A 12,187-nucleotide genomic window follows, 5' to 3' on the forward strand; every position below is an offset into this window, starting at 1 on the left:
ACAACTACAGTCTCTGTAATGTTTATGTTGTACTATTACTAAAAACGATCTAAAATAAAGGGATTTAAGATCAGAACACGCATTTATTATTATGCAAATTAACCGTTAAAGCTGATAAAAATATCCGGATGTTTCTTAACGGTCGGCTAACCGGTTAACCGGTTAACCCCTGACATCCCTAGTCATGTAAGTACCGTCAACATAGTGCTTTGCATCGTCATGACGTGGTCAGAGCGACCACTTTGTTGACGAGTTTCACGGGCCAGGAACAAGCCGTAACCAGCTGGGGGTGTTTTTCTACACGCTGCTACCATTAACCTGATGGCTTGTAGTGAGGTGAACTTCTCTGAGAAAAGCCTTGGCTCGTGCCCAGTGGTAACCGAAAGAAAGGAGGAAAAAAGACAAGAAAATGCATTCCAGGGGTATAATATAATCCAGTAAACAAATGATGCAATCACAAAGTTATTTGTTGTGTGCGCACGCACGCACACACTCATTCACTTACCCCTACGCCACTCTGTCGCCCTTGCTGTGTAATTTCTGCATTTGGAAGAGCAACCTGGCTCCCTTATTTTGGGCATGCCATTATAAAAATATATAAATAGTGAAAATGGCAGGTTTATACAAGCTATTAATTAGTTAATCAGCTATTGTCACTATTCATTGTACGATAAATTGTGTGGGTGGCTGGGTGGGTGGGTCTGAGCACGAAACACACACACAAACACACACGCACATATTAACTGTATATATGATGATTTCGGGTGTGCCAGTACAGTGACAGTACAGTAGAGGGACCCCCACACGGTTATTTCCTCGTCGCGTTCCTGGGGGCCTGGATGTTCCGGGGACCCCCACACGGAGTTGCACCACTCACTTCACACGGGTGTGATTTTTTTTTTTTTTCGTGCCATGCTGTCCCCCCAAATCCTCAAAACGAACAAAGTATCGGTTTGTTTAGAATACAAGTGGTGTCCGTATGAAAGTAAACCTGCAGCTTTAAAAGCCTTACCTATAGTCTGGTGTATAGTATACGACTATACGGCAGCGGTTTACAAACCTTTTTAATAATATAAAGGTCGGTAAAGGTAATATAATAATATAGTACCACCATTAGCCTTTTCATGTTGCGCTCCCCCTAGAAGGCGCCCACGCACCACAAGGGGTGCACGCACCACAAGGGGTGCACGGCACGCACCACAGTTTGAGTCTCCGTTAGAGGTCTTCACAGGTCCGATATGACCGACCCATACCCGGAACCAAATGGACCCAGGCTATGGTCCAAATTGACCTGTGCATTTCTCCCCAGAGCCAGATGGCCCCAACCTATTATTAGAATAGAAATCTGAGGTCCCGACCCAAGCAGTACTGAGAGATATCGGACCCGACCCATATAGAACCCGAGGCACTGATATGCCCGAATGCAAAGTTGCTTGTCCAGCATTAAATCAGACTTGTGTTTCTTAATTCTGTAAACATAGCCTCCCTGGTTGCTGCCGCTGGCGCCCCATGTCCGTATAATCCCAGTCCATGCTGCATTGGACAGTTCATAAATACAAATACATTTTTCTTTAGATGGGATTTTCTTCTGTTGTTGTTGTTGACTGTACTTCCCCCTTACTAAAGTCACGTGACGCAAGTCACGCAGGCAGAGGTGATTAACAGCTGTGGCCGCCAATCGCCGGGTCCATTCGGGTTTTATTGGACCCGTCAATTTCACTGTCAGAGAGCCGAGACTAACGGTTCCGACCCGGAGTCACTTCTTGTGAATGGACCCCGGGTATGACCCCCGGGTATTTCAGGTATCGGGTCTTATACGCGAAAGACCTTTTTGTCTCCGTAGCTATCCTCAGTAATTCTCAGCTAGCGGAATACTGACACAGATTTACACGTACAATGCTGAGGGGAGCAGTTAAGTGTGTGTGTGTGTGTGTGTGTGTGTGTGTGTGTGTGTGTGTGTGTGTTCGTTCTAAAGATGGATCAGAGTGATTGAGAAAGAGAGAGGAGGAAAAGACAAGCAGAATGATAAATGTGCACGGGCCTGCTGGTCGGCATATGGACATGTATTGGCACGCGTGTGCGTGTGTGTGTGTGTGTGTGTGTGTGTGTGTGTGCGCGTGCGTGCGTGCGTGCGTGGGTGTATACAGAGGGGTTAAGGGGAGAACAATGCAGAGCAGATGGGCAGTGTCTTTAAACATGCCTTAGCACAGTCTTTGTCCTCAGGTCTCTCACACACACACACACACACACACACACACACAAACATATAGGCATAATCTTGAACAGAAACATGCACATGCACCCGTATGCATAGATAATGCCCACACAGACACTCATTACTGTCCCTGGAGGGCACACGCGCGCACACACACACACACACACACGCACACGCACACGCACACACACTGTAAAGTGCAGGAATCCTGAGTCAAACACAGCCCCGCGTATATGCTACTCAACTCTCCCATGCACGAATGTGGTGCAACTGTGAGTGACATGTGAAAATGGTAGCAGCCATCTGTTGATTCAGCTGAAAGAGGGAGAGACAGACAGACAGAGAGAGAGAGTGTTGGTGAATAAGTTAGTATTAAGGCTTACTCACTTTTTAATACATTGCCCTGTGTTTGTCGACACACATGTAAATGTAAGCACACACGCATGTTCTTCATGTCTGAGGATAGGCACAAACATCACTGACACATTTCACCACTTATTTTTCATTTTATTTGTTGTACAATGGTGTCGCATCATGGGAAAAAAAGATCTACAAGCTCACGAGTCGCATCACGATGCACTGTGAGCTTGCAGCTTTTTCCTGCTAAATAGTGCTGCTATTTTTATATCTGCTATTTTTGCATTATGCACTATTTTTGACCTACAAAACAATGGCACAATGCCGAAAAAGGCATGCTTAAGTCGGTTGAAAGTTGTTAAATGGCACACACACACACACACACACACACACACACACAGACACACACACACACACACACACACACACACCTATAGCTGCAGAGAGCAACTCCATTCATATAATAACTGGTCATTCATTAATAGCATAGGTGCACTGAGCCTTGGCCTTAGCACCTACGCACTCGCGTAGCGCCACACACACACTTTCTAATGGTGCTTTTACACTTAACCTTTGCTTTTGGTAATATATGGGTGTGGTGATATAGGGCTGGGTAATACGACTTCAAATCAATATCACGGTTATTTCAAATGGTTAACGTTAATCAATATTTCCATTGGTTAATCAGACTAATCGATTTAATCAATTATGACATATTTTACAATCTTTTCGTGTTGATTCGTTGATATATAATTGGTGAAAAATCATCTGCTTCTCAAATATTCGATTACCCTACATCAGTGGTTCCCACACTTTTTTCAGGGGACCCTTTTTTAATTTATTTTTATGAAAAGCCAGGTGACCCAATTCCCAATATCGTCTTTACTTGCGTAAAAGAACAGAAAGTCCTAATTCACACTTGTACAGTATGTGGTTGTAAAAGACATAAGTAGCAAAATGCTTGCTTTGCTTAGCAGAGGATATTCAGATGATATACTTATCCAGTATGGATGTGTGGGCCGGTGGCATTTTAAATATGGGCCGGTTGCTTTTTAACCCATTCTGACCTGAGATCAGATTCATACGAGGTTTCCACTGGACACACACTGGGTCTGATTAACCCATTCTGACCTGAGATCAGATTCTAGAAATGTCAGTCGTTCTTCGATTTTTCAAAAATAGCAGACCTACAAGCTCGTATCGCGCCACTCGGTGGCGCGATATGAGCTTGTAGATCTGCTATTTTTAAATAGCTAAAGCACGACGTGATGCCAACACCAAAATGGGTCCCCGTTCAGAATGGGTTAAATATGCAAAAAATACATCTTGGAGACCCAGTAGAAATCTCCCGTGACCAGTCTTTGGGAAACCCTACAACAGCCTACATGGACCCTCAAGATTATGGTTGTGATTGAATCTCGGTTTCAATATATTTTCAGTTCATTGCCCAGCCCTAGTGCTAACGGGTACCTATTTGTCTGCTACAGATTGTACTCCCTCTATGTAGCTTATCATCATATTAACGATAACGTCCAGCCCTCTGCATAGCACACTGCTAAATAACAATGGTGACTTGTCTGGAAACTATCTATTTCACCTGTGCAGTCCCACAAAACGGTTCCTGATAAACATTTGAGGTGAGAAATAGGCCATGCAGTTGCTCAATATTGAATCTTTAATTTGACATTCACAACGGCTCAGTCTTCGTCTATAGATGAAAAGGAGAATGGCTGCAGGGAACTATCACTTAGAACAGAAGTGCAGCTAAAGGTGAACCCAACCTATTCTCGGTTAAACTGGAAATATGAGCCTAATATTACAGTACAACATGTTGCCTATTTTGCAAGGACAATAGCACTGCGCTCACTGATGGACAGCAGCAGCAGTGCCAACATTTGACTTATTTATGAGCTAATTAAGTTGGCACGATCCAAATCTCTTACAAATCTATACTGCACCAAGCCAGCAACGTTTGTGCAATTTTCTTTTCAGTAGACGTAACTTTATCCAGATCAATATTTTCAGTTATGCTTCTCTGGTTACAGAGGACCGGAGCAGTGAGGCAAGCTCCTTGCTCATAGCACAGATTCTGTTGGGTGTCATGGATGAAAGTTCTCTGTCACTAAGCAAAGTGTTGTGAGCTTGTAGAGGGCCTATTTTTGGTTATTAGTTATTTCAAGATTAAGAAATATTTTAAGTGGTCAAACTAGCAATAGAATCAATGTTACATTTTCCAGATGCTCTGATCTCAGTTATTTAATAAAAGCAAAGGTTAACATTCTGGCATTTTCTTTTAATATACAAAATAACTTATTTTTTTGTCAGGGCCAACATTAGCATCAATCTGCAAATTGGCTGTATAATTGCTACCAAAATACAATAATTCTACATTTTGTCCTAACTCCTCCTTCATTATTGAAGTCGGCGATGATTTGAATTGAGTTGAGAACTGTTCTTCATTCATGCCGTTTCACAAATCACCGATTTTAGCATTTAGCCTGTGGTGGCAGTTTGTGTGCGCGTGCCTGGATTCCAAATATGGACATGCCAGGATGTCTGCACAAATCGGCGTCGACTCCGGATCAGTTTCTGTAACACATGAGTCAGACCAGAGCTCCATATGGAGCCAGTGTTTCACCCACACAATAACCTAGCCAATCCTGGGTCCCAAAAACCTGTATTAGGTTTATTGTTTGCTGAAGGAATGCTCAGCCTGCCATTATAATGACTCTAAAACAATTTAAAGAGTAAACGGACTAGATTTGGATTTTCATTTAGGCTGGAATATGTTCTGCTTGTCTTGTGGTGTTTTTTTGCATGCCTGTCGCTCAACAACGGTCATGAACAGAGTAACAAGACACACTGACGAGTCACAATGCCACGATGATTCACCATGTTTGTGACTCTGTCGGGTTCCCAAACTGTGGTGCGTGCACCCCTTGTGGCGCACAAACGCCTTCTAGGGTGGTAATGGCGGGTTTACGGTGTTATTTAGCGGTAAACCGCTGTTGTAAGTATAGAGCAGCTAGCTGTGGGAGTATATAGCAACCTGGATAAAGGTAGGTTTAACCCATTTTGTGCGGGAATCCCTTTTGGTGTTTTAAGCACTGTTATACTTTAGCTATTGAAAAATAGCAGATCTACAAGCTCAAAGTGCCGCGCTACGAGCATGTTACGAGCATGTAGGTCTGCTATTTTTGAACAATCGTGAACCTTTGAATATATATACTTTCAGAGTGAGTTTTTAACTCAAATCTTTGCTTCTGGGGGCCGGTATGGCAGATATGGTGTCAACAACGTATTTTCAGATGGGGGTGGGGGGGGGCAATTTTATTACATACATTTTTGACATGACATGTAGACATGAAAACGACTGACATAGAAACATGGATTTTTTTTCAGGAAAACTGTCAGGATTTAGAAGGCATTCGTAGAAATTGACTACCATAGATTGACTACCTGGCCTTTGTTTTCTAGTATATTTACGTGTCGTGTAACCTGTCAGTATGTGTTGTCTTGTTCCCCTCATACATACATAAACAATGCTCAGAGTCCCCTGTATAGTCACTAGCTAAAAGGAGGGAAGTCCCCAGGCAATTATTCAGTGTTATATCACAGATGAAAGCCCCCCGGGGCCCTGAGGAATACACACACACACACACACACACACACACACACACTACACTACACTACACTACACCACACCACAGAGACAAAAGACAGTGAGGCCAACCCCTGTGATTAGACCGCGATACAATGGCGGTCTGTAGATAGACCACCGCAGGACATGGATACGCTTTGATCTCCACATAGGAGACTTTCAGTGTTTGTTCTGGACAGATAACCCCCCCCCCCCCCCATTCTTCACTAATGGGGATTCCTGTTGTGTCAGCCTGACTGTACTGTATGTACTGTATATGACTCCTCCTTTCTGTGTTCATCCCCATTATAGCCACTATATACTTTGTATGCCGACTTGTTCATCTTGTACATCTGCTATATACTTCTGCTATAGTTATTTATTTTCAAAATTAGTTAACATTTTTAGGTCTAATTTCTATGGCGTGCTATGACTATATACAGTGCAATTATAGTGCCGTCTACATAACATGCTATAAGTCTGTATCAGATGCTATCTAAGTCTACAGAAATGCTATCTAAGGGGGTAGGGTAAGTGCTATGGGCCATGATGGAGTCTGAAAAGGTGGGTTTTCAGACTATGGCGGAAGATTGGGAGTGATGCTGCAGTTCTGACTGCAATGGGAAGTGCATTCCACAGTTTTGGAGCCAGAAGGGAGAGAGTTTGGGACGTGTGGAGCGTTGTCCCAGCGTTTTTAGTGAGGGTACTTCCAGCTTCCCTGCGTTGGCTGATCTGAGTGCGCGGGAGGGTTTGTAGGGTTCAATCATACTTGCAAGATATGGGGGAGCCATACCTTTGGTTGCCTTGAATGCCAGCATCAGAGTTTTGTATTCTGTGCGGGCAGCGACCGGGAGCCAGTGGAGGGAGCGGAGCAGGGGGGAGACATGTGAGAATTTTGGCTGGTTGAAGACCAAGCGAGCTGCGGCATTTTGGATCAGCTGGAGAGGCTTAAGTGCACATGCTGGTAGGCCAGTAAGGAGGGAGTTACAATAGTCGAGTTGTATTTACCCACAACAATGTTTTTACACTTCGCTGTATTTGAGGAAACACTATGCATTGATTAGACTGAGGAAAGCTGTGTTCCGCCACTCACACACACACCATACACGCACGCACGCGAACACGGAAATAATGTTTCATATGGTAATGAGCGGGTCAAGAGCTCCTGCTGTGTTGGATTCCATCAGTTTGATTGTAGAGCTCTCTCTCTGTCTTTCAGCGTTCAGACAAACCAGCTTAAAAATACATAATATTATATGCACAAGTAAAGACATTTAATATAATAAAACTTAAAAAGTAGGAGTAATTTTTCTAAAGCTGGTATATCTGCTATGTCAGAAATCAGCACAGCGAAGAGAGTGCAGGAAATGCATATACTGTAAGATCGACAGGCTTGGTTGGTTGTGGTTGTATTCCATTAGATTAGATGTCCCTGTCCTTGTCGGCTCGCCCATCTCGCTGCCGCTGTTGTACATTGTTGTACTTCACCCAGCAGCAGCCGGTATGGCAGATATGGTGTCATCAGTCATGGTTTCTGGTGTTTGTAATCTTGTTGTTTGTGTAATCTGTACAGTATGCAGAGCACGGTCTGTCCTTCTGTTGGCAGCCAGATCTGCCCGTCGTGGCGCGGTGGCGGCGTCTCTCGGTCGCAAAGGCCGGCCCGTGCCCACTGAATCTGTGTGTAGTGTTTCCTTGGTTTTGGATCCGGTGGTGTGTACTACTACTACCGTAGAACTCATCGTGATTCGTGTGCCATATCAAACCCATTTGGACCTGAGATCAGATTCTAAAAATGTCTTCTACCTCCTGACAGTTTTCTGAAAAAGCTATGTTTCTATGTCAGTCGTTCTTCGATTTTTCAAAATAGCAGACCTACAAGCTCGTAGCGCGCCACTCGGTGGCGCGCTATGAGCTTGTAGATCTGCTATTTTTCAATAGCTAAAGCATAACATAATGCTAACACCAAAAGGGGTTCCCGCCCCAAAATGGGTTAAGAACAAAATGCCCTCGATAAATCTTCAAATAGCAGGGGTTGAGCAAGGGCAGCGAGAAAGTGGACCCCATAGACTTTTTTCATAATTTGTGGTCATGTTGTGTGGTGTCTAATCATGTGAAGGAATGTGTGGCTATTGTCTTTCTTGAGGCAATTCACACGGTCAATTGACAATGGACTGGACTTGCCAATGAATACTAATTAAGTGCACCAGGAACACTATTTCATTAGTAGGCTATTCAAACTGCGTGTCTACAACTAGGTTATACAATTCAATACAAATTCGTCTAGATTCAGTCTACTGCTGACTCTTGCATTGAAGATGAGACCACGACTCCTGCTCCATGCCAACGTTGTTGAGTTACAAACGGCGTGATTAACATTAGAAACAGTAGTTTAGTACAGCGCATATTGTAATCGCCGCTTATCATTATCTCTGTGTATTCCTATTATATGTATTATGTTTTGGTGTATGTATTGTATTTCAAACCTATTGTTTGTGAGTGTATGGCCCCTTAAACACTTTTAGTGCCGGAAGTGCATCAAAATAGGAGCTCTGGGGTGCCGGAGTTGTCTGATCGCTTTTACTCTGAAAGCCATGAACCGGAAACACTTTCCTAAAAAAGTTGACTTGACAGAGTTCACCTAACATCCCGATCGTTTAAATTTATACGATATATGATCCAAAAAGCGCTCATATTTTGCGGGAGAGACGGATGAGGAGCAGAAATGAAGCGCCAGCATATCGATCCATTCATCACCACGGAGAGCGCCCTGTATTAGGAGATACGAGTCATTCTTTCCGCCGCGCTATTAAACATGCGAGTCAATGACAAGCTAATAATTGCACAGAGCGTTAGCCTACGGCAAGCGAAAATGCTGAATATTCTTATCTCGCCCCGTATCATTGAGGATGCACTAGGACGTACACAGACGTCCACGGCACTAATTTTTTCTAATCCTTATGACGGCCTCATGCGTCGTATGTAACAATTGTGTTAATTGATAATATATTTGTATTGCTCTGGAGTAGATCTTCACATACAGCCTATTGGCTTATCAATTGTTTCAATGACGACACCCAGTTATGTTCCACCTATTTAAGGTTTTCAAGGCCATACCCTGCATGTGACTTGAGAAAGCCCGGAGAGGCGAAACGTTGTATTTATAGGTTGAAATAAAAAAGACGGGGAGCAGAATTATATCGTGTGCGGACATTCCACTTTTTTTGATCCAGCACCGTGTTCTGAAACGGGGAAGTGCATATCGTATTCCTGCTTTACATAATCGTACACATGCTCTCACATATGTGTGGATGCATCATTTTATGATGTGTGGTTATTTTCCTTCGGTGACCACGCGTGTTTGCTGTGGTTGTGGGAGGGAGTAATTATAGTATGACCTAAAAAAGAAAATCTAGAACACACCACTGTTTGGATCAGTCACACCGCTCAGGTATTCTGCCATTGCACATGTACAGGCGATGCCATAGATAGAGGTTACTCTGGTTTTTGGATCTCTCCAATGTGTCAGCCAGGTAGTTGCATTTATGTTTTCTTATTTGGTTTACTCCATTGGTGTCTGTCGGTCTGTCGGTCTGTCTGTCGCATCCGTTCTCTCTGTTGTCAGAGCCACACTCTTACATACAAACTGATTCATTTATCCTGGTGTTTCACACGACACACACACACACACACACACACACACACACACACACACACACACACACACACACCTCTCCCCTTGAGGCTACACATGCGTTCACTGAGTGTCTACTCGGTTTTAACTAAATGCAGTTCCAATGCATCCAAAGAGTGGAGTCCCCTTTGATGTCCCCATGCTAGACGTGCCAACAACACTGCTTCTTTGTACTGATCTCTCTCGCTCTCTCGCTCTCTCTCGCTCTGACCCTGTTTCTGTCTCTCTCACGTGCGCGCCTGCTCACACACACACGCACACCTCGGCCTGGCATTGACTGAATAGACTGTTACCCCTGGAGAGACAGAGGTAGTTTCTGGTTGGCTGGTTCAGGGACACTCCTCCTGTCCCTGTGTCCCCCTGAGAGATGGACAGAGAGACGGACACAGAGAGAGAGAGAGGACCAGAGTCACAGAACAGTGGTGTAATGGTGATTTTCTTTTTCAGTACCACGTCAGGCCATGCGCACGCACGTGCACTACATGTGCCTACATGTGTGCATGCGCACAGAACAGCTGATAGCCTAAGCCTATATTGTTTATAGTGTATGAGAGTTTTAGACAGAAACTATAGTAAATTACGCACATCACTTCGGGGAGGTGCTGGGTTAAGAAAGTGACATAGGAAAAGAGAAGGGAACCCGCACACTCGTATGCTCCAAAAGATAAATTTATTGACGACGTTTCAAGCCAAACCAGATGAAGAAGAGCCTTGGCTCGAAACGTCGTCAATAAATGTATCTTTTGGAGCATACGAGTGTTGTGGGTTCCCTTCTCTTTTCCTGAGAGTTTTAGACACAAACGCAAAAATAGACTTAAAGAATCAGATTCTTTACTGTGCTGCAGTAGCAAAACTAAACAGTTTTCCTTTGTATCGAATCTCCTCTTTGGCATTCTTGTTGCGTGCAGAACACCACAGAACTGGAGCATACTGCTATAGCTAGCTGTGTTGCTTACCGTGTGAGACTCCAAGAACGTGCATTCAGGTAAACAGTTAATCCTGTTGTTATGCAAAGTAGAGGCCATTTGATTTGGGCACGGTACTTCACACGGTGTGAAAATAGGGTGGAGAAAGGGGCACTCACACCGCCAGTAAACCTAGAATGGGTACTTGGTGCGTCTTGGAAAGTCTGGTGACGCGAGGTTAGGTGTGTCTTCTCTTAAACCTATGGGGGGGGGGGGGGGCTGCGTGTGCACGTTCCCTTCCTGCACGCGCACCGTGGACGTCACAATACCACGCCGTGGTACTGCGTTCTATACGACCATGACACCACTTATCACTTTCACCCTTTCTCTTTTGTTTCATTGGCTGTCATTTCCCAATAGCTTTGTTTCATTGGCTCTGCAGCAGATTTGAACCGGAAACACATACGAAGGTTCAAATCAGCGGGTGCACATTTGCGATATTTGGTGGAAATAAGCATATATACAGGCTCACAATTATGCGGTTCATTGGTTCAATATCTAATGGCAGATCTACAAGCTTGCAATCCACCACATCATCTCTTTTCACCATCGTGTTGAAGAATAAAGTAGCTGAAATGTATTTCCGGGGACATGAACAGACAAAATATGCAGATCTCGCTCTTCCTGCTGTGCTCTGACTTTGACAAAATTGCTGCAAAAAAAAAAAAAAACTTCAGAGAGATTAATGTTTCCTCCCTTGACTCTTATCCCTGCAGGGACCATCCGTCCAGTTCGCAGGAGTTTCTATGACCCGGTGACGGCCCCGGGGCAAGGCTGGCAGTGGGAGTGGGAGAACGACGCTGGCTCCTGGACGCCGTACGACATGGAGGTGGCCATCGCCATCCAGAGTGCACACGAGCGCCAGCAGCCATGTCTGGACCTGGCTCCGCTGGGCTTCTGTTACCTCATCGACTTCCAGACCATGACACAGGTGTGTAGGGGTGTGTGTCTGTGTGTGTGTGTGTGTGTGTGTGTGTGTGTGTGTGTGTGTGTGTGCGTGTGCGGGGGTCCTCAAAGTGGGTTCTGGGGACCCCCAGCGGTCCTTGAGGGAGTTCCAGCTGGTCCCCAGCTAAATGATAGTTTGGAACCAAATGGACCCTTATGGTTCTGTAACTCGCTGTAACTCAAACTTTTTCCTTGACATGAAAAAGTTTGGGAACCAGTGATATAATGTGTGTGTGTGTGTGTGTGTTCCCGTTCCCACAGGTGAACCGGCAGAGCCAGCGGTGCCGGAGGATCCAGAGGCGTGCCGACATGGCGTACCCGCTGGTGTCGGGACCGCTGCCGTTCCCAAAGGGAGGCGGCGGGGGTCTGACCGG

General features: G+C 44.7%; 1 protein-coding gene across 2 annotated transcripts in view; it reads left to right on the forward strand.

The window, feature by feature from the left end:
- Positions 1 to 12,187, forward strand: part of LOC310859024 (E3 ubiquitin-protein ligase DTX4-like) — a 47,060-nt gene that overhangs the window by 12,974 nt on the left and 21,899 nt on the right. For both annotated transcript variants that reach the window (XM_083765374.1, XM_083765373.1), the window contains exons 3-4: positions 11,585 to 11,799; positions 12,075 to 12,187. The exon at positions 12,075 to 12,187 is cut by the window's right edge and continues 810 nt beyond it. In XM_083765374.1, coding sequence (XP_083621500.1) covers positions 11,585 to 11,799; positions 12,075 to 12,187 — 328 coding nt within the window. The remainder of the gene's footprint in view (positions 1 to 11,584; positions 11,800 to 12,074) is intronic.

The sequence above is a fragment of the Protomyctophum parallelum genome (assembly GCF_964188405.1).
Source record: "Protomyctophum parallelum genome assembly, chromosome: 5".
Taxonomy (NCBI): domain Eukaryota; kingdom Metazoa; phylum Chordata; class Actinopteri; order Myctophiformes; family Myctophidae; genus Protomyctophum; species Protomyctophum parallelum.